This window comes from Choloepus didactylus, chromosome 3 (genome assembly GCF_015220235.1).
Source record: "Choloepus didactylus isolate mChoDid1 chromosome 3, mChoDid1.pri, whole genome shotgun sequence".
Classification (NCBI taxonomy): Eukaryota; Metazoa; Chordata; class Mammalia; order Pilosa; family Megalonychidae; genus Choloepus; species Choloepus didactylus.
The window spans coordinates 93,676,607-93,701,076 of record NC_051309.1 but is presented as its reverse complement, the minus strand read 5'-3'; the positions used below and the strand labels follow the sequence as shown (position 1 = coordinate 93,701,076).

The 24,470-nt window shown below is 36.9% G+C and overlaps 1 protein-coding gene across 7 annotated transcripts in view; it reads right to left on the bottom strand.

The window, feature by feature from the left end:
• Positions 1–24,470, bottom strand: part of AFF1 (AF4/FMR2 family member 1) — a 227,645-nt gene that overhangs the window by 128,067 nt on the left and 75,108 nt on the right. The window contains exon 1 of one of the 7 annotated variants that reach the window (XM_037830213.1): positions 19,299–20,249. The exons of the other annotated variants lie outside the window; for them this stretch is intronic. Within the exon in view, the coding sequence (XP_037686141.1) occupies positions 19,299–19,315 (17 nt within the window). The 5' untranslated portion in view covers positions 19,316–20,249. Of the gene's footprint in view, positions 1–19,298; positions 20,250–24,470 lie in introns of those variants that run through there. 7 annotated transcript variants of the gene reach the window in all.

The window sequence follows — 24,470 nt, the reverse complement described above, 5'->3', positions numbered from 1 at the left end:
AAATAAACAGGTAACATGCAATCAGATAATTTGACTGACAAATTACAGCCTGTCCATCGCTGGCTTGGGGATTTCTGTTTATCTATAAATCAACCAACCAGGTTCCCTGGGAGGCCATTCAATTAACCCCAGGCTTCCCTCACTGAGGCCCAAGATGGAGGTCTGAGAGACAGGAGCCGTAGGAGAGAGAGAGGATCCCACCCATACAGGATGACACATACCAACTAAGTCCACCTCCTCTCGGGGAGACCCCACTTCCCTACCCCTGACTTCAACACCACAACCCTGTAAAAACACAATCCAATTATCCCAGCTAGCATTCCTCTAATCAATGCACTCTTGTAGTAGCAGGGGATGGTTTAGTTACCTTCTGCCACATGCACTTTACTGTTACCCTAAAATGGGGAGGGCATAAGGAATGGGCAGGGGTCTCTATTCCCGACAAAGTGTCTTCACTAGGGAAGAGCTAGTTCCAAAAAATTTATCTTTAATGATCTGACTCAAACTCAGGGCTCAATGCACTCTCCAAAGAGAGCTTTATTTTAGATAAAGGCAGTCACTATGTCCCTAATTACAGACATATAATTTAGTTGTGACAGTCACGTGAAAAGTCATTTTAAAATATATCGTTCAATGTCTTAGGAGATTGAAAAATCCCAGAAACTCAATAGTGCAATCTAGAAGAATTCTAGGCAAGAGACAACCTATACAAAGAAAAATGCTCTTTAATTCAAGGATTTTGGTTTGAGACTTCCAGAAGTTACCTAAATACTCTTTACAAAATGAGATATTATCACACACATAGACAACCCATATGGTTTGTTTTTTTTTTTTTTTATAGAAATGACACCTAGAGAAAAAGAAAAATAAAATAGGTTGTGCATGTTTACTTATCTTAACCATCCTCCCTCTCTCTCTCACACAGACACACACAAATACGTCAAAACCCAAGAACAGTTCCATATCTTACGAGGGGTTTGTGTAACAGATGTATTGCATTGTCAAAACATACTAATTTAAGGTTTCTGCCTTTCATTGTGTAGAAGGGGGTGGAGGGAAGAACCCTGTAAATAAATACTAAACTTTAGTTTTGAAATACAAGCTCAAGTATTGGGAAAGTATACTGATATCTGCAACTTATACAATAAACATAAAAAAAAATAGATTGATGGATGGACACAGCAATGAAGAGATAGACAGGTATTTGATAAAGCCAGCATGGTAAATTGTTAATGGTATAATCTGGGAATAAGGCTGCTTTCTATAATATTCTTTCAACTTTTCTGTGTTTGAAAATTTTCATAATGAAATGTTAAGAAAAATAACCACAAGAACAAACTAGCATATTGGGCACAGCACTACAGCAGGACCTGAGAGGCTGATGCACTGAGAGGCCCCAAATCTTTCCTCCAGACTCCCCTCTGGGATTTCTAGAGGCTTCTGGTTAAATCTCCAGTTTTATCAGAAAGGAGTAATTTGACAGCACAAATTTATCCATCAGATAGTACAGCCAGTCCTTGGGAGAAACGCAACTAAAGATCGGTCCTGAACATGCGAGACACATGATCACATTGACTATGGCAGAGCTGAAAACATCCTGAGTGTGTGCACTCATGCTGCATCTGTGCATGACCACTTAGCAAAACTAGAGACCCTAATCAACTCCTTCAAAACCTTGATGTGGCTTCTGCTTTTTGCTCTTTTGGGAAACTACAGTTGATCCAGTAGAGACACACAAGTGTGCAGAAGTAAGTTTCAAAGACTACCATCTGGAAAGCTTTCAGGACTATCTCCTTAGCAGCCACTGTGAAGACTAAATTCACTTTCACTCCCCCTCCTAATCTTCCTCCTTTTAAAAATTAAAAGGTTGCTTTCCTGTACTTGGGATCTAGGTTGTTTGTAAGGTTTCAGAAAATTAATCTTCTCTGATTCTTGTCCTATTTCTTCATGTACTGATTTAGTATAAAGGAACCATGAGAATCACATTTCCTTCTTCATATTTCAAAGTGTTTTTCTTGCAAGTCTTTCCCTACAAAATTACCAAGCCAGAAAGTTTTGAGCTTTAAGAGGAAGGGCCGATTCTATGGTTCTATTTTACCTAGCTTGAGTTACATCTGATACCTAAAATACAAAAGGACCAGATTTTATTTTACACAAGTAAATCTGTAATACAATAATTGGTTACCTTATACATAACAATCTCCCTCCCCCCATGCTTTCTTCCTTCAAGTAGTTCCAAGTGCTGCTGTAAACAACTGCTTCCTTGCCAGCTATGTTGAGGCACCATGTTCCACAGAATTCCTTTCTTGCCCCTTTAGGAGGCTCCCCTTAGTTCCCTGCTCATCAGCCCCCTCACCTCTGACCCCTTATCTCTATCACCTTCCCTTACAGAGCAACTAGATGGCTACCCAGGGTCCCCAAATGGTGACTCCTCAATGTTTGCCAGTCTCTCGCCTTGGCTTTGTAGAATTTGGAGAAGGCAGCAGGGAGGCTGGGCAACACACCTCAAGACAGAACATCTGGTGATCAGCATATTGAGCTGATTAAAAGCACAGTCTCTAAAATAAAAGCATAGTCTCTAAAATTAATGAAGGTTCAAACCTGGGTTCTGCCACTCTCTAGCTATGTAACTTCGGGCAAGTCATTTAATCTCTTTGAGCCTCAGTTACATCAGCAATTAAAGGGTGGTGTTGATGATGACAATACCAACTCCATGGGCTTAATATGAGTATCAAATGAGCTGGTAAAGTGCATGGTACAACAGAGGGCACTCGGAATAAGAAAAGAAGTCTGAAAATGGCTCCCAGCATTTCAATGCAAATTAACAGGGAAAACTGACTGTAGCTGGAAGGTATATGGGAAATCTGTAGTTTCCGCCAAGATTTATCTGTAAATCAACAATGGCTCTACTAAAAAAAAAAAAAAAATTAAAAAGGAAAAATAAAAGTCTCCCCAAATGCACCTCCAGCCTTAAAAGGAATACTGTGCTCTTTGTCCACCCACTCAGGTCTCAGGCTTTCCGAATCCACAGCTTTTGCTATCTTCCCCTTCTTTCTAAACTCCTCGCATCCCATCCATCTCCTTCCTTAAGGGGAAAGGTAATCCAACAGTAAACACAACGGTCCCCAGAAACTAACAGCATATGGAGAAGACAAAGAACAGCTGAAAAAAAGGAGATTTTAAGGATGGCCTGTCAGGTGTGGTGCCCTACAACAGAGGCAAAGGGGTGCATGCATTTTACACTACAAAGGAAGAGGTAGAAGCACAACTGTCTCATTCTAGAGTCAGTTTCTTCTAGGGAAGCAGAATTTTCAAGAAGGAGGAGGAACAAAAGGGACTTCACACCTTTACCTAGCTTGAGTTACATCTGATATCTAAGAAGGTTCCACCCACATACATCCCTCTTCCCTAAGATTACAGGAGCTCACCGACTTACAACTATCCCACAACTACCAATATTGCATCATCTCTCCCCAAATTCCCTACCTGGTAACCAACTTGAGGGGAAAAGTCACTTTCCGGTGACCAGCACTGAGAAACACAGACCTCACATTTCTTTGTCCTGAGAAGAGTTCTACATTAACCACATTTCCCTACTCTCATCCCCTTTCCTGTTTCACAGTCACAGTCCAGTTCACAGACACATGCACACATTCTGTTTTCTCTGTCCTTCCTTTCTTTGTTCCATTAGTAAACCAAGGAGCACTGACTATATGGATAAATGTATGGAGAACAAGGAGAGACTATGTGATCTTGGTCAGGTAAACTAATCCATAAGCCTCAATTTCTTCATCTGTACAATGGAGGTGATAATTCCTGCCTTGTCGATTAAATGAAATCAGGTATGCAAAGTTCCTGACTCAGGGCTCAAAGCACATAACAGAATACGCTCAAAAAATCATTACGATTATATACCAAAATTATACGAAAAGCGTGTGCCCTTCAAAGTGCCCAAGTTCACCAACAGAATTGCCCCTCAAATAAGCCATTTTTCTGTACTCTTCTCCAATAAAATCTCAAGATCCCTTAAATCCCTCCTCCTTAAATGTAAGATAAGCTCTCTTATTCATGCATGGTTTTTATGCTTTGTTTCATCAATAACACTGTTTTCCATTATTGTTCCAAATGTTTGACATTATGGCCCCATAAATGAGAAAATATTCTGGATTCAGCCTAGGGCCTAACCTTCATCTTCTGCAAAATATTTTCTGTGCTCTGAACACATTTTTACAAGAAAAACAGTAAACTAGGAACCATCTAAATTCTATTTTTAATTATTTTTAAATTCCCAACACCTACTGGAATAACCGCAACTCTGATCAGCTTGACTATGAAAACATAGTGAAAACATTTTGAGTTAAAACAGAAAATTTCCCTCAAATAATAATTTCAGTGGTTCTCTTTTTTCCTTCAGTTTGGGCACAAATTTTAGAAGAAGTCTATAAATATATAAGCATCTGAATTTTCTATTCCCCATAAGAGAATTTAAATATGTAACTTAAACAAACATGAAATAGGTTAAAACTTACAGAGTTAAAGACAATTGTCACAAATCTGTTCATTTCCTTGTCACTAAAATGAGACTGGTAACAAAAACAAAAAAAGATACAATTTTTCACCAGCTAATTTTATACCAGCATTTTAAAGCACAGTTTAAACAAAATCATTTCAGTCTGCATGTATTGAAGAAATGTTTGGGTTCTGTGTGAGCCTGCATATCATATCTGCATGTGTGGGTGGAAAAGGAAAAAATCCTAAAAATCCTAAAAATTAGAGGATTGTGCATTATACGAGTTCTTCAACTATGATAGTCTTATAAATAAATTTAAATGAGGGAAGCTCATAAATATGATCAGTGTAGTTCCCATCACCGGGGTCACGAACAGACTGTGACATCTAAAAACTTAAATGTCAGTGTGTTAATATCTCTGTAACCACACTGGCTCTTAGCATAATGTATAAAATAATAACCTGCTGTATTCAATATTGGGGCTTCTGCCTTGACATACACAAAGACTCAAGTATTTGAAAATATTTAATATGTAATGAAAAAGCTGAAATGGAACAAAAACAAAATGCTGAATTGGTCAAGTTGAAATTAAGAAAGACTTTTCTCTTTCATTTTAATTACAATTAACATTAATATAGAACTACTTTTGGTTTACTGAGCCATAAAAAGATTGTTAAGGGTGTAAATTATATATATATGGTCAAGTCAGGATGGTCAAATAAAAAGTCTGCTATAAAGTGAGGTAATCATCTTCTTGACCAGAAGGGGGATGTGAAAGGAAATGAAATAAGCTTCAGTGGCAGAGAGATTCCAAAATGAGCCGAGAGGTCACTCTGGTGGGCACTCTTACGCACACTTTAGACAACCCTTTTTAGGTTCTAAAGAATTGGGGTAGCTGATGGTGGATACCTGAAACTATCAAACTACAACCCAGAACCCATGAATCTCGAAGACAGATGTATAAAAATGTAGCTTATGAGGGGTGACAGTGGGATTGGGAAAGCCATAAGGACCACACTCCACTTTGTCTAGTTTATGGATGGATGAGTAGAAAAATAGGGGAAGGAAACAGACAGACAAAGGTACCCAGTGTTCTTTTTTACTTCAATTGCTCTTTTTCACTCTAATTATTATTCTTGTTATTTTTGTGTGTGTGCTAATGAAGGTGTCAGGGATTGATTTAGGTGATGAATGTACAACTATGTAATGGTACTGTAAACAATCGAAAGTACGATTTGTTTTGTATGACTGCGTGGTATGTGAATATATCTCAATAAAATGATTAAAAAAAAAATAAAAAATAAAGTGAGGTAATATGCATAGCAAAACAGAGCCTGCAAAATGTTCCTTCTGCCTAAAGCTGGATGTAAATCACCTATAGAAATATGACTACACTCTTGAGAGCAACACTAATAACATCCATTTGTGACAAGAGCAAATGTGCATTTTCACTTCTTACTGGAGAAACTGAGGCAAACAGGATTTCTAATGTCTCCAAGATAAATGAGTGGTGTCTGAGTAGTGATTCAGGAGTCCTTGGCACTCTTACTTGCTCTTTTCCATTCCATGAAAATCTACAAACAGAGAATTCCTGTTTAAAACTTTTAAAAGTCTGAAAAACAGGATGAGGTTTTAAAAATTTGTTAGGAAGTCATTCTATTAAAAAGCCACTAGGTATTTTAAAAAATACTCAAGTTCGTATGAAAAAAATATTTATCAGAAAATATCTATGAAAAGTCTGAGAGCACAAATGGAAGAGGAGTAATGAAAGGAGAGATATTAGCTCCATCACATATTAAAATGTATTATAAAGGTAAAGTAATTGAATTTGATGATAGTTCCTGAATAGAGACAACAAAGCTAGTTTTGTGGGAAGGGGGAGAGTTCTAGATTCCTACCCTCACTCCTTAACCCAAAACAAAATCCACATAAAAGACTTAAAGATATGTAACTTAAAAAAAAAAAGTCTACACTCAAAGAAATCTTCTGGAAGAATACACAAGAAACAATTTCAAAGGAGCAATTTAAAATGAAGACACAACAATCAGGAATATCTATGCATCAAATAGCATTACATCTACATCCATAAAGCAAATAGAAATCCATTAATTTTATGATACTTTTATTCAGCTCTCAGTCCATGATAGATCAGATGGACAAAAATACAAGTAAGGAAATAATGTAAGAAAGATCAAATTTATAAACCCACACTTAACTCTGGATCCTGAAAATAAAATCTTTTTATATGTTCATGAAGCATTCATAAAAAAATCATATTATGCTATAAATGGTCTACAACTAAATACATCTATTTGAAAACAACAGTAAAACAGATACAAAAGAAATGAAGTGAAAATGAATGCAGGATCCTTGAAGCAACTTCATTTCATCAAATAGAGCTGTGATACACGCAGAAGCCAATAGGAACTTTCAGTTCCTATAGTAGTTTGTTGTGATCACACTCTTCAAGGAGTTCACAGAATCCCTTGAGAAAAAGGTACTCAAACAGTAGTTTGTTGTGATCACACTCTTCAAGGAGTTCACAGAATCCCTTGAGAAAAAGGTACTTAAACCATCTGCCATTTCCTAAAATATCCAAGGTAGAAGATTATCTATTTTCCATTTCTAAATATACTAAAAGAATACCACCTTCTACTTGTTTTCATATTTAATCATCCTCAAAATGAAGTTCGTTCCTAGGCTTAACTTAAACCTCTTAACATATATAAATAATTTCTCTTCTCAAGAACTGTTCTTGGCAAAAAAAAAAGGGGGGGGGAGGTGAGGTGGGGGTTGTTTTGTAGATTAACCTTTATATTTAATAACCAGGCTAAATGTCCTCCTTACTGACTATATCTTCACTTCCTTATGCCTTTACTCACTAAGCTGGGACTTCTCTAATTCCACCACATCCCTTATTTGAGGGCTTCCAACAAAGAAAAATGTCCTCTCAAAGTTCTTTTCATTGCTTCTTTAAAGTGTTTATATTTATGCAACAATTAAGGCTAACTTTCAGAAACTGCAGTCTCCATTTTAAAGTTGAAGCTATGTTTTTATGGTACTTGTTTTGCCTTCATTAAAATAACAATTTCAAATAACTGAGCCGTGTTTTCATAAAATTATATTCCACAAAAACAATCAAATTTTTATTTTGAGAAATTTCTTCATGATGGGTATTTCCTAAATCAGTACTTGCCCAGTTTTCAAATGCTGTCCTTCCCAAATCAGTTGTCATTTTCTATGCACATTCTGAAGGGATGATTAAATCTCTTTTAACAGGTCACGGCTTGCTTCTTCTGCACCTCAGATCACCCTCCTCAGAGGTCTTCCAGGCTCACTCAAGAACAGGTTCCTGTACCCCAGTGTTTTCTGTCTTGGCACCCTGTTTGTTTTTTTCATAGTACTTACCATAGTTTGCAATTGATCTGTCAGTTTATTTACTATTTTCTTCTGTCCCCCCAAACTGTGAGCCCCCTATGGGGAGGGAGAGATCACTTCTGTCATAACCAGCTCTGAGCCCTGCACACACAGTGACTGGCTCTAAGTCAGCAATGAAGAATTCATCAATAATGGATACAGATAACTAATCTTAAGTGCACTGTTAACTCATGTAAATTGGGCACGTTCATGAAGCTATTAAAATTGATACAATCCTTAAATAGCTAAATTATCTTAATACCCAAAGCAGTGAATTCCAATAACATGCCATAATACACTGACAACCCCAAAGTTGAAAGCCCACTGGGCAGACTCATCTCAGGAAGAGATGAAGGAGGCATCTTCTAAGCAGTGACTCAAAGCCTTTTTTACAAAACAGCAAAGGGGTGCTGAAAAACTGATTCGCTTTCACAACCATCACACACACACCTAAAGAGACTTTCAGAGCATTTCATGAACTATTCTTGTTTGTAAAACAGACCTATGTTTTCCTAAGTTTAGAGCACAACACCCAGTCAAGGGCATGTGGTCCCCACCTCTCTGCAGCAGGGCCCAAGTTTTAATGATAATTTCCAGACGCTTCACTTAGATAACCTATCTTTGCCTGTGAGACTCTAGTAAATGAGAAGAGCTAATGAATGTTTGTACTAAAAAGCAAACTGAAAGAGTAATTTCTAGGGCCATTTTTCAGTGGTGAAATAAATAATTTTTTTGTAACTAATAATATACTTATTTATGATATTTGAGGGATTTATGAGTTGTGGACTAGAAGTTCATTTGCTATTTTGACAACAATTAGCATACCTTGGTACTCTACACTAAACATTTTTAATATTCCTTGATATCAGTTTCTTCATCAAAAACCCCAATCAATTTAAGAAATACTATAAACGATTTTCTGTGAGAAAAATGCATTGGGTTTTAAAATACAAACTTAACACACTGATTTTTAATTTTTAAAATTTAACAGCTTGCAGAATCATAAGTTTCATAGTACAATTGACTCTGAAAATAGTAAATAACTTGCTTAATAAACTAACTGAATTAGACCAGTTTAAACTTGTACTAGCCCTATCTGAGATCTATAAAAGTTTTACTAAGTTTATTCTACAGAAACTTAAATCCTCAAGGGAACGCCTATGCCAGCTAAGACCCAAAACCCAGAGGCAATAGCGTCTTCAAGAACATCAACCAGATGTGTCCCCTTTTCCCATAATGTCGACACCCCTTTTTAGCATGAACAAGTCAGGGTGCTCACTCCCTAGGCATCGCCGAGGATTGGGAAAGTGATTAAAACTAGAGGAAAGGGTAGCCACAGACAAGATGGAATTTAACAAAGGATTATGAATACTGGATCTCTATATGATTTTCTTTTTCTTAATTGGTAGGGTACTAGAATATCTAGAAGGAAAGAACTGAAATGGTAGAAATGCAACCCATAGCATTCTTTGAAATTTGCTCTTAGCTACTTGTTAAATTGTAATTTGAGAGATCACCTTTTTTGTATATAGGCTATATTCCATAATAAGGAAATCACTGAAACTATGGTACTATAACCCATAACATTTTTGGAAATTTCTATATAACTACTTGTTAAATCGTACTTTGAAAGTTACTACTTTTTTGCATATATGTTATATTTCACAATAAGGAAATAATTGAAACTGTGGAACTGTAACCCATAATAACATTCTTTGAAATCTGCTCTCTACTTGTTAAATTGCACCAGAAAAGTTATCACTTCTATGTTACATGTTATATCCCACAATAACAAAAAAAATGATTAAAAAAATAAAAATTAAAAAAAAAAAAACTTGTACTAGGGTGGGCATACAGTTTGGAAAACAATTTGGCAGTTTTTCAAGAAGTTAAACATAAAACTATTATATGATCCAGCAATTCCATTCCTAGATATCTAACCAAGAAAAAGGAAAACATGTCCACACAAAGACTCACATTTGAATGTTCATAGCAGCATGATTCACCACTGACAAACCAACCTGCCCATTACATCCACACAATGGAATACTATTCAGCAACTAAAAAGACAGAAGTACAGATACATCCATACAATGAAACACTATTCAGCAATTAAAAAAAAACAGAAGTACAGATACATTATTCAAAGTGAAAAACGCCAGACACAAGAAACCACGCTGTTTCATTTATGATTCTGTTTATGTGAAATGTCCAGAAAAGGCAAATCTATAGAGACAAAAAAATAGATTAATAGTTGCCTGGGGCACAGAACAGGGATTAACTGTAAATGGCACAAGGGATTTTACTGAGGGGATGAAAATGTTCTGAAACTGATTTACAGTGATGGCTGCATCACTCAGTAAAGTTACTAAAATCAGTAAATTGCACACTTGAAATGGATGAATTTTATGGTATGTAAAATATACCTCAAGAAAGTTGTTTAAAAAGAAAAAAAAAAATTTGGGCTGGAATGAAATGCTTGCAAATGAGATGTAGCATAGGAGACAAAAGATCTGAATGACAGTGGATGGATGCTGATTAAAAGTAAAGGCTCCCTCACCACTTTCCCCAGAAGAGGGTCATTTACAAAGCTACCTAAAGACCAGGAGTGTAGCTTCTAACTCACTGCATAACTTTAAAATAATGGATAATATAAATAGCTTATGAGTGTCACCACAGAATATGGTTGACCTCAGGATGAAACTAAGTTTTATTCTATACTTATAAAACTGGCATGATTTTCTAAAAGCCTACAAATTAAACTCAGTACAACATGAACCTAATGATTTTTACTTTACTCTTAGAGAAATAGGACTTTTAAAACAAGAAAAATATGAAGGGCTTTTTTGTTGTTGTTTTGGTAAGAAAAGGCCCCTGTCATAAGAATAAAAATTAAAACTCCACATTATGAGCAATGATAGGAATTATCAAATTCAGTCTTTTATAACTGCTAACATAGGATTTTTCATCTTCTGGGCACAGTTCCCATTTAAAAACAAAAACTAAGTTTAATTAGTATACTTTGAATTAGTATATTTCGAAAACCAAGTGACATGACAAGCAGAGGACACTAATCTGTTTATTCTTTCCAACTTTTTAAGGAAGCAGACCTATTTTGAAACAAATGTAACATCTGGTTTGATTCTACCCTTTTACTGTGTTAATGTTAGTAAACGCTCCTGTCTAATTTTTTTTCCGTGTGGTACAAAGTTTATATTTACACAGCTCTTTTTTAAAATGGAGTTAGCATAAGTGTGGTCTAAAAGAGGGTGAGGGGGGTAGAGGAGGAGATGCAGACTACAAAAGAAAAACAGGAAAACATAATCCCTAAATTATAACTGCTAGGTAAAAGTTACTTAAAAAAATATAAAATGACAGGGTGTTTTATGTATGCATTACTGTCCAGAACTTTGTACCAATAAGCAGGCTTTTTTTTAAAAACCAATAAAAACTGATTTAAAATCAATAAGAAGTTCTGTTTTCCTTTAAAAAAAAAAATAAAAACAATCCTACCATCTTGCTTCAAATTTTTATCAGTGTTTTGGTAGCTCGAAGCTACCAATTTACTAGATAGGCCATTTTATTTAGATCCATGGTAAAATATTAAGTTGTCAATTGAGAGGCAAAATTAAGTAATTTCTGCAAATCTAGGTAGGAAACAGTTCTCATAGTTTTGTACAAAACAGTGGGGACTAGTTAAGTTTATACCACTTTCTGTAAATTCACCTACAGAATAAATCAGATACACCTGTATTTTTAAAGCAAAGGGAAGGCAGGGAGGAGGGAGAAGTAATTTAACAAGTTATCCAGACGCACATTATCCATGATAGAAGTCATGTGATAATCTCAAGTCTGCATGACCACGAAAACATATGTACCAAATCAAAATTTAATTATACTGCACAACACAGTTTGGGAATTGTGCTTCATATTTTATAGACTGCTTTGCTTTTGACAGGACAGTTTCCTGAAGGAAAGTTCCAAGAATTGAAAAGTTACAACACCCACATACCAGAAAGTGTTTCCTGATTTTGTTACAGGAAGTGACATCTATTATAATTTTAAACATTTACTTTGCAGGAGTACAAACATTTAAATTTTCTTTTTGGACATTATTTGTTCAAAAACTGTACACCTAGGCAATGCTTTTGTTAAAGCAACAACAACAAAAGCAAAAAACTTTCATTTCATTGTCATATGGTTTGAACATAATCAACCAATTCACAGTTGTTAACATTTGTCTGGGAAAGAAAACAACTGCCACCTGATAAACTGGGGTGTGTGTGATGGAGAGAGAGTGAGTTAGCAGTTTGGGGAGGCAGGCCACAGGGAGTAGGAGGAGGTAAATTAGATAGCGAAGTCCTTGAGAAGAAACAATCCTTGGGAAAGCGCTGCATGATCAAACATTGGGCATTACTTCTTGATACCTTTGGGAAATAAAGTTAACTCTTCTTCCCAAGTAATCAATTTACCATATATGCAAACTTTTATTTATTTATTTTTTGAACACAGACACATCTAGGCATTTCAATTAATAGAGTTAAAAGTAAGTAGACAAATTTATGAAGTTAAATATCTGCCTTCTCTACCAACCTCCAGCTGATTCAACAGGAGGAAAAACAACCTGTGTATATGAGCATACATAATATCAAAATTTAATTACCCTGCATGACACAGTTTATATGATGTATTCATACCCACGCACACACACCATTTCACAAAGTGTGGCCCTCGGGCCTCCGGCCTCAGTCTGCAGCCTCCACCCTGGACCTGCCCAATCAGAATCTCTTGGGGGAGGGAAGGGAGCCAGACTTTGCACGTTAGCAAGTGGCTATGGTGATTCTCATGTCTAATCAAGTTTGAGAACCCTGAACCTAAGATGACACTACCCCTAAGATATTCTCTTACTTTCATTTGTTTTATTGCCAATCTAGCAGCAAGCAATACTGAAAAACAAGCTAATATCTTTTTGGGTAAAATAAAGGCAAGCAAATGACTCAAGAGTCAGAACCTTAATTCTCCCGAGCCTACCCAAACAAAGGATCATGTGGCATACAAGTTTCCAAGAATTCATCATATGAGCCATTAAGGAAGAAAACAATTCTTGGTACTTTTTAGAATGTGGCCAAACTGTGGGTACCTTTTGGAAATATAATACCTAATACCAACATAAAGACAATTTAGGTGTCAGTAAAAATAAAATATATTTTCCCCCCGTTTGCTTTAGTTCCTTTAGACAAGACAACATCACCATTGGGTATTCCCTCTTAATATATTAAATCTGACTCCAAATTACAGCTTTGAGGAATAGCCTTAAGAATCAGACAGTTCATTTCTGGTTAAAATAAAAACAAAGCAAATAAAACAACTCAAGAAAACAACAGAACTTCACCACAGAACAAGACTTTCAAGCCATCAAGCTTAAGCTTTAATTCACTGTGTACAGACAAGAAAAGGGAAATGTTTGCACAGGAGGATTCCCAACACTGATCACTGCCAAGGCATAAAAAGTCAGCACTTGGATGGTTTTAAAGTTAATCTTTACTTTTGGGTGTCCAAGGCATTAACACCAAAACTTAGAAATCTTTGATTTTTTTCACTTGGGTTATAAATCTAAACTTATTCTAGTATATTTATATTTAAGCAAAATGTTATTGGACCTTCTACCTGCTGTATATTACCTTGTGCAAATGAATAGACATATTATAGTCATAATAAAATGAATTAGGAACAACAGAGAAACAGAGCTAAACTACTACCACTTCAGCTTTTTCCAAAACTTTTTTTTTCACTTAAATAAAAAAGATAAGTAATCACTTGAGCTGTAAAAGAAATTATGCATCCACCCTACAGGAATAAAATGTAACTGAACCACAACAAAGAAATGATACCCCGGCTCACTAGGTTTGTATTTCTGAGCCAAGAAACATGTTTAAGAAACTTGGTCTTAAAGGTGCAAACTGTATTTCCAAGTGGTAATCAGAATACAATGTTGCTTGCAGTCCCTTAACATAACTCATAAAGAAGGATATACCTGAATTATTAGAATGTTTACTTGCCAATCTTGAAAAACAACTGAAAGGAACAGTTTGCTAATAGAAAACTAGGTTCGTATGTTTAGAAGTAATCAAGTTGTAATGTTACACCTCAAAGCAGTAGTGAAGCTAATTAGCTTTGCAATCCTACATAGATTTGGATGCCCAAAACAAATAAATTACAGGACCAAGATGAGAGAGCATATTTCTCTCTTATCAATGATTAAGACAGTGTCTTTCATTACTGAATAACTTTGAAATTTGAATTTTTTAAATGCATCACTTATTTTCACTTTCAAAAGTGTGTAAGCCCAGGGGGTGAATCTCCCTGGCAACGTGGAATATGACTCCTGGGGAGGAATGTAGACCTGGCATCGTGGGATGGAGAACATCTTCTTGACCAAAAGGGGGATGTGAAAGGAAATGAAATAAGCTTCAGTGGCAGAGAGATTCCAAAAGGAGCCGAGAGGTCACTCTGGTGGGCACTCTTACGCACAATTTAGACAACCCTTTTTAGGTTCTAATGAATTGGGGTAGCTGGTGGTAGATACCTGTAACTATCAAACTACAACCCAGAACCCATGAATCTTGAAGACAATTGTATAAAAATGTAGCTTATGAGGGGTGACAATGGGATTGGGAAAGCCATAAGGACCACACTCCACTTTGTCTAGTTTATGGATGGATGAGTAGAAAAATAGGGGAAGGAAACAAACAAAGGCACCCAGTGTTCTTTTTTACTTTAATTGCTCTTTTTCACTTTAATTATTCTTGTTATTTTTGTGTGTGTGGTAATGAAGGTGTCAGGGATTGATTTTGGTGATGAATGTACAACTATGTAATGGTACTGTGAACAATCGAATGTACAATTTGTTTTGTATGACTGCATGGTATGTGAATATATCTCAATAAAATGAAGATCTAAAAAAAAAAAAAAGTGTGTAAGACCAGCCATTGAATAATGTTTCCTGGCATGGTACAGAAAGCCCTAAATCTCTCAAGATATCACTTAGTTAATTTGAAAAAGAACATCCCTGCAAATCAGCTGAACAAAAAAAAAAAATATGACTCATTCCTCCTTCAGTCTTTATCATGGAGGAAGCGCTAGGCTGTGAGTCAGGAAGCTCAGCTGGGCTCTCAGGATGAAACAGAAGGAAATACTTAGGAGACCTGTCTGCATTTCTCTTCTGTCAAGGACACAGTTTACAATGGTGTCGCGTAAGGGAAAAAATAATGAGGACATTCACTGGGTCGCAATACCGCAGAAATTTTTCCCTTCTTGAAATCACTTCCTTGAACTGCACTTTCCAAAATACCATAACATTCTTCTTTGATATTTGCTCATATTTAATCAGAGCTTCTTTGTTTTCATGAATTTTCTCCTAAGGTAATCAGTAGCTCATAAGGGAACAGTTTCAGAGCAATGCTTTCTGCACTGGAAAAGTTTCCCTCGCCAGAGTTAGAGATGCATCAAAAACCGGCTTTACAATAATCTTGGGATCAATGTGACTGCCTCTTAATAGATTTTTTTGAAAAGTTTCATTAATATTAACTTCAGTCAAATTCAAAAGAAAAAAAATGTGGGAGAGTTGACTAAAAGTCAACTTTGTGCCGTTTGTCTCAAAGTGCTTTCTTTTGCAACTCTCCGAAAGAAGTATGTTCAACTGCCCCTCCTCCCCCATCTCCTCAACCAAGCTTCCCCAAAGCCATGGGGCGAGGGGGTGTGAATGAGAGCTTCTCAGGTGCTTTTATAACTAGTTAATCCCTGATGGTAGTTGAAGGTATACATATCACTTTCTAGAATTCAGGGATTGCCTCAGTGAAGGACCTAGCGGAGGTGGAAATCAGACAAAGCCCCGCTTTCTCTTCTATCCATCAACAATCACTCCTCAATATAAAGCAAGCTAATCCACATAAAAAAAGATGGCTCTGTAAACCGTTAGGTTTCCATCCCCACACCCTAACCACCACAAGCTTACTAGTTCCCAAAAAGAAGACATGCCAGTTATTTTACTTCTATAAATGCATAGTCTCCATGTGCTTATGATCAGAACTAGGAAACTAAAGCCAATGATCTGTAGCTATTTCACGTTAAAGAAAGCAAGTTTGTTACACTTCCCATAAGGAAGTCTAGCCCTATGTGTCTGTGATGTTTATAGGTTCCAAAGAAAGAACACACTAACCTGAGAGCTGAGACATAGCGTATGTTCTGCTTTAACTGTTGTTGCATTTCTAAGTGATTACCTTTCTCCACGATTCTAAAAGCTCAATAAACCAAATATACATTGTTTTCAAAATAGTGACCAAAAATCTAATTTTTTAATCCTAGGCAATTCAGATTTTACTCAATAAATGCCTTCTATTTCTAAATGGTGAAAACAACCAGAAACCCAAAACAAAAAATAACTTCCTACTTTTAGGTTTTAGAATGAGGTCAAGGAATACATAACCACAATTTATAAAAGTTCACAGGACAAGAAATATTTAGGTAGTCCCTCTCATTCAAAATACTTCTAGCCTACATATATATATGGGAAACTAAAAAGTGTAAGATAATATCTTGCCTTAAAGAGCTGATTATAGAGAAGGGAATACACAGCCTATTCCCATGAAAAATTAGTCACACGCCACCGTATCAAATCAAGAATGACATTACCTGAAAGCAAGACCAAATAATGAGACGAAAGTGCCATGATCAGCTCCCAAATTCACTATCAGTGCTACAAAATTCAGTTTCATCTAAGTTCCCAACTATTTCTGCTATTAAAAAATCAAATTCTTTAAACCAGGCACAATGAAACTACTGTGGTTTGAAGAAACAGCTGTGAGTCTTTAGGTCCAATGAGTCCAACAATCTAAATTAATTGTTTCAAGAGTAAACAGATATTTCTGTTTCTCTTAGCAGTACAGGGCACCTTGGCCCAGCTTTGGGATTTCCCTGAAATCCAAAAATACCTGGACTCCTCTCTGCACATATTCTCTCTTTGGATCTCAAAGATTACCTACTCTCCCACAAAGCACAATGAATGAGCTTGGACTACATTTCAGGTGTGACTAAAGAAAATGGACATTTACAACATGTGAGATCTTCTCCCAACATGCAGGCTAAGAAAACAACAGACACAATGGCCTTGCATTTTTGTTCCTGGTTCAAGGGCATGTCTGAAGGCCAGGTGGAGAGCTAGAGAGGCAGAAATGTATGCAGTCCTCCTATTTCAAATGCTGGCAAGCTGAACTACTACACTGATAATTCAGATTATTATATCTAGTAGCAAAGCAATTTTAGTAGAAATTGCTTGTTGTACACTCATACTGAGCCTCTGCAGATACCTTTTAAAACCTCACCATAGCATTAAAGAGGCAGCATGTAAGTGAGGAAGTGCTGCACAGCAGCGCTAAGTCATTGCTCCACCTGTGTGACCTCAGGCAAGAAACAGCCTGGCTGGGCCTCAGTTTCCTTAACTGCCAAAAGTGGGTAATAAAAGTACCTATTGATTTAAATGACTGAGAAGAGTCAATGAAGTAACTGAATTAAAGCTGCTTAGCCCAGTGCCTGGCACACAACAGTGTTCAAGTTAGCTATTATTTTATTTTTATCATTAGTTTAAGGGCTCAGGGATTGGAATCACTCAGATCTGGGTACAAATCCCAGCACTACATTACTGAGCTCTGTTAGATGGCATTTATTGCATTTCTTAAATCAAGTATCTTAATCTGAGTTCTTGTGCCATGGATCTCTTTGGCAGTTTGGTGAAGACTATGGATGCCCTCAGAATGTTTTACAATGCATTAAATAAAATACACAAGATTACAAAGGGAACAAATTATATAGAAATACACATCAAAATATTTGAAAGACTAGTTGGTAGTATATATGCTATTTTTATTATTGAATTAAACAAGATAAAGCAGCTCCTTGATTTCATCGTAGTGGTAAGTAGAAAAGGTATTTCAAGATATCTGCAACAACTGTCATGATATATGAAAATATGTGATTTTCTATTTGTGATAACATCACAAGTACTGGTAAAAACTACCACTGTATACTATAGCTTTTTTGCCTGCATTGCTACTAGAAAGTGATACTAAATTTCAGTTAGAGGTTAGCAAAAATAAAGAGGCAACTTTTGTTTCTCATCCAAGCCCTGCCACTACTTGGCCCCAGTTTTAGGAACTCCTTTCTTATTAGAACAATCAACAAATTGGGGGCAGGGGATAAACTACTTGCAGAGTTGAGAGGATTAAATATAAAAAGCACTTAAGGAGGTACTTTACATACAAAGTAGTTCCTTCCTTCCTAGAAAGTTCTCTCTCTTAGGACAAAAAAATTCAAAATCTCATCAAGCCCAAAATTCAACATCAACGCATCTATTTCTCTAAGTATTCTATCTAGGTCCTCAGAGCTGAAATTAGTTTAGCCTTCTGAGACATCCCAAAATCACTATACTACTTTATATATCTCCTTGAAGAGTGCTCCTTTTATTTTAAATGAAGGTCAGAGATGTGAGACCACGGTGCTTTCCCGTAAAACTGAAAGTTAAAGGGAGTAAAAAAAAAAAAAAACAGAATGTATGTATAAATCCTAAGTTTCCTTCAGCAGGAACTGCTGTCATAGCTAAAATGAAATCACACAGAACAGTTTTAATCAGATAATAATCACCACTGCCTGGTCGTCACTATTTTTTAACGTTCATTCCAAAGCCAGTTAAAGAGAAGGCTTGAGCAATCTTACACTGGTGCTCCTGACAGCAACTGCAGTTCATTATCCTCTCTCCCCTTCACCAACCCGGGTACGTTCTCGGTCTCTGCCTACTCAGCAGATTCACACAAGCTGTGCCGTTTCAAGTGCTAGTGTACGTTTTAGCAGTTAAATTTTCAATCACCAGGCAAATTCCCATCCCCCATCTCCAAGACATTAATTGTATTTACGTTAATTGTATTTCTAAAATTCCGCTCAAGACATCAATGGGAAATCAAGAGAACCAAACGGAAGGTGCACAAAGAAACGAAATGAAAATTTGGTTAAAGGCAGACAAGGTAAATCAACATAATTTCCCTCAAAAGAAGTTCTTTTTTGGAAGAGGAGGGAATTTAACTTTAATTTTAACTGTAACTCAATTCCTCTCTCCACTATAACAGAATTCGCCTAGTCTGCTCGCCAAACTGTTTTTATCTTACACTGAATAATGAGCCACAGCATCACGAATGATGAGAAAGCAATGACAAAGCTGCTTGCAGCCCGTCTTCTTCCCAGCACCCCAACCCTTCCCCCCCACAACCTTCAATTCCCCTAGCCACTAGCATATTTTAAAAGTTTCACTCGGTGCCGGACTTACCTTGACTGGGCTGCCATAATTCAGTTTATAGAGCCAAATGTCCTGTGTCCATGAGCGCTTTCAACCCGCGGGCCCTTCTGTCAGCGCCTCGGTCACCATTTGCCGGAGCCGGGCGGGGACGATTCCCCAGCGCGACTCTGCAACTGTTACGGGACTACCTGCTCCGGAGCCCTCGGCGGCCTCAGCGCAGCTTCGGGCTCTGACCGCAGTGGTTTGCACTAAGCCTGATGGACATCCGGGCACTGGGGCCTCTGCAGGAGAAATACGCTTTTTACAAGCCCGGGGAACGTCGCGTCTGAATTCACAGCAGTAAGATCCCTCGGGGCGAATTCTAAGAAGGTCATCAAAGGGACTCACGCTCAAAGCCCGCTAAGAACATAGCACCCACCAACCAACGCTGGAAAGCGGGCCAGCGCTGGCAGGTTAAGGAAGCCTTCTTTTGGCTCACTTCAAGTTGTCCGGAGTTCGCCCGCATTCCCCCTGTCAGGAAAGTTCTAGTGGTACGGTCCGCCTCCTTAAATGGGCAGGGCGCTCCAACGGCCGGAGCCCCAGGCAGGGACGGGCGGGGCGCCGAGCCCGAGCGAGGACGCAGCCTAGCTATTTCGCCGCCGTGCCCCGCCTGCAGGTTCCTAGCTAGTGCACTCCTGCCGGGTTTTAACAATGTACAAACACACACCGCCGGAACACACAGTACCCGGCCGCGCAGAACTCCAGCTCCAATTTGAATATTTGTTGAATATGGGGGCCCAAGGGGCTGCAATGAGCGGGGAACAAAACCATAGTGGTAAACCAAGTTCGTGCTACTTTTGATCATTCCAATGCTAGCAATCAGGAAATGTGCAACTAACGGTATACTTGCTGTACTTTGTTTGCTTTCAGTTTTGATTACATTAAATTCAGACAAATTCAAAATGCTATCCCTTTTTTGGACCACATGCAGATTACAAAGGAAACAATTATTCATTTTGGTCCTTAAGCAAGTCATTAAGGGATTGACAAATTAAAAATATATATATACGGAAGATGTAAACCAACAATATAATAAGCATTGTAAATGCAAACGAAATCTCTTCCTACTAAGGGAACCAGGGAAGACATTTAAGCTTGCCTAATGATAAGCAAGAAGGAATGTAGATGGGCAGAAATGGGGAAAGGACGTGCTTTAGCATCTTAGAGGGGCCAGCACATTTATCGTAGGCACTGTAAACTCTTAAGAGGAATGTTGAATGAATAGTCCTGTGAACTACCTATTCTATATAGAATCATGACAGCGTTTCCTGTCTCACAAAGAGATACTCCAAACTGTATTAAGAAGCTATGGAATACAAACATGTTAAGGCCTGGCACTAAGATTATTACAATGGTAGGGGATTGGGGGATAGAAGGGTGGCAATGCAATATACCTAACAACCAGTGACCCTCAAAGCATGATTCATGGACTTCTGGGAGTCCCCAAGACTTTCTCAGAGTTTGAAACTATATTTTTAGAATTACACAAAGACACCATTTGTCTTTTTCACTGTGCTCATATTTGCACTGATGGTGCAAATGCAATAGTGGTGAAAACTTCTGGCTTCTTAGCACTAAACAAGGCAGTGGCAGCAAACTAACAGTCATGGCATTCTTTAATGCTACAGAGTAGCAATTAAGAAGAAAAGCCAGTTGATTCCCCTTATGATTGTCCTTAATGAAGCAGTCAGAATTATTGCTTTTACTGAATCTTAACTCTTGAATACAGATCTTTTTAATGTTCACGTGTGTGAAAACGGGAAGTACACATGAAGCACTTCGGCATACTGAAGTACAATGGTGGTCTAAAAGAAAAGCTCTTGTGTAATTGGGTTGCAAGCTGAACTAGCTGCTTCTTTCATGAACCACGACTTTTACTTGAAAGAACAACTGATAAACTGTGGTTATTCTGACTTGGGTATTTGGCAGATTTTCTAAAAAATAAACAAAGTGAGCCTGTTTAAGGAAAACAACTGACAGTTTTTGTTGCCAATGATAAAATTTGCACTTTCAAGCATTTTTGAAAACTTTTACATCTGCCACCATGACTTTAACAGCTTAAAGACTTTTCTGATGAGATCAGGGTGGCAGTAATAAATGTTATTTTATAAGATCTGCAAAACTCAATGACTAATATTTTCCAAATGACCAATGCATAATGGTACAAAATCATGCCTGGGTAAAAGATCCATTCAAAGTGCAAGATACACCAATGGATTTTAACATATAAAAGGTTTAAAAAAAAAAAAAAAGCTGAATGATATGATTTCAGATTCCACATTCAAATAACCTTTAAGAAACTATGACTTGCAGAGTGTTGGTATAATATCAAAAAGCTATTAAAATATTCCTCCCTTTTCTTTGTGAAGCTGGATTTTCTTCTAGACTTCAACCAAAACAACATATTGCAACAGATTGAATGCAGAAGCAAATATGGGAATCCAGCTGTCTTCTATTAAGCTAGACAGTAAGGTTTTCAAAAATGTAAGATAATGCCACTCTTCTAATTTTTTACTTTGGAAAAGTGGCTTTTTAAATAAAACATTATTTTATGTTAACATGAATGGACTTATTGTTATTTTAGATAAATTAAATATTTTTAAAATATCAATTTTAATTTTTAATATGGTAAATATCAATGGATATAACCCACATACAAAAAACTCTTTGGGGCCCACAATAGTTTTCAGGGTACAAAATTATTCCATAACACCCATTAATACTTCCATGTCTCCCATATCTCTCTACACTTATCATGCCTTCTTTTATATTAAGGACAATATTATTATACTGTAGATATTACCATTTAACCTCCTAGCACCTAGATCAGTTTGGGCAAAATGTGGTCATATCACCTGAGGCAAGTGTTAAAAAATGCAAACTCTAGATCCTAGTTCCAGAACTACTGAATCAGAATGCCTGTGGGGTGAGGTCCCAGGAATATGCATTTCAACAAATTCTACAGGTAATGCCTGTTTGCATATATTTGAGAACTACTTACCTAGATCATGCATATTTAGAAAATAATGTTAAGAGCTTTTTGATTCAGTATTGGTTTATAATCCCTGAATCATTTTAAATAACATGGTTGGTTAGCATTTATTTTCATTATTAAGATACCTATATCAATCAATAAAATACCATTGGACACATGTATTCCTTTACAATGGTAAAGTGATAGATCTTCAAGAAAACAAGGTGTAAATTCAGGCAAAAATCTACTCCCAGGAATTTTTTGGTTGTTTCCCATTTTTCTCTTGTTGTTCTCCTCTCTATACCAACTGTGATCATTTATGCTTTAAACAGACTGGTATCCGGGGACAGGTAAAGATGAAAAAATATTTCATAATATCACTTATTTACAATTTTTCTATTGACCATTTACATCTAGATGGTTTACTAGAAATGTAACATCAGTAATATTAAAATTCCATTTTTTTCTCTGTGAACTCTGTTCTGACACTATTTAAATATAAGGAAATGGAAAAACCAAATATTTACCCCCAAGGAAATATGGAATCAACCATAGGTCTGAGATTCCCTCAGCTCTCTAGATTGTTTCTAATGTAAATTAGCAAGGGTAATTTGTAACAGAAGTAGGATTACGTAGACTTGTAATAGATCTAAAAATACTACAGGGAAGTGCAGACGTTATTCTGGAATTGGATATTGTATGTGGCTGAAGAAGTACTGCGATACAAACATGGTTATTATTATTTCCAGTGTTTTGAAGACACCACTGTGTCCATCCCACAGTCTTATACAGCAGGGAAACTGAACAAAAAGGCATTCTCAACCTTTTGGGAACACAGAATACTCTGCCTTTCTGATGAAACCTGAGGATATGTGCCCACACATACAATATTTGCTACACTTTGATGTGGTTGTTTCATGAATCCCCCTGAAGTCCACTTAGGGAGCAAATAAGGCTCTGTGAACTTCAGTTTACAAATCCCTGGGCCCTAAAATATGCTCAAATCGGACCAGCTAATGACCCAACTTACCTTACCTAACTAATAAGATGTAAGATCACCTGTCAATCTTCACTGCCCATTTAAAAATTATGGCTGTCTTACTAATCACCCAGTATAGTAAAGAATTTCTAATGAAAATAATGGAAAGTTGTTACATGACAGCAAAACATCATCTGCACAACAAATGACAAGTTTTTCTGTGCAGTAAGAATATGCTGATCAGTTCTGCATTCCCTTAATCTTTTAGTCCTACTGTGACCCAGCATACTAAAACCAAAAAAATAAGGTATGCAATTTAATAAACAGGGCAGAATTCATATGGTAAACAGGACACACTGTTTTACTATCTGACATGGTTCTTGAATCACAGGAGCACCATCTTATTAGCATTTTAAATTAATGAGCTGTATAAATGACACTTGCACACATGTAATGGCAACAGACTGTATTTGCCAAACATCTTAAGTTAATCCCCAATGTGCACTGCATCATGTTTATCCAAGAATGAATACAGAATAATCTTTCAAGTACTCCATCATTTATTTGACAAAATCTAGCTAGACAGATGGACAGACAGATTTAAAATACATATGCGTATTTTAAATGTGTTTAAAAACATGTATTTATACTTTAAATATCATTTTAAATTTAAGAGGTGGAAGGCAAAAATCTTTCTTATTTACCTTAATTTAAACTTAAAAAAAATATATTTAAAACAGGTTGCCCTACGTTAAACTCTCAAATACCTCAATCGTTGTATGCATTTGTTCTGCCAATGGCCATTCAGTGATTCTAGTCTTTATATCATTTTTGGTCTAAAAGTTGCATGGGTCAAATCTCCTTACCAAGAAATCCTACTTTGTTTCAGTGGAATTTTAGGTCAATGACCACACTGCTAAAATCACTTTGCTGAAAGAATGGTGCTCTGGGTTGCCACCAGAAGATCTCACAGGAAAATGGAGAAGAGGCAGAGGAGGAGAAAAAAGATGGGCACTCCTTGGAGAGCACAGACAGAAAGGGAAGCAGTGCTAATAAGCACTGCCAGAAATTTCCTTGATCCACTTCACCTGTGGCCTCAACACCAAGCAGTCATCTTATTCCTGGTCCTTTGAAAATTCTATCATTCCCCAGTGTTATTCCAAAGCTTTATTCCACACCTCTCAAATCCTCTACCTTGGTCTTCAAATGG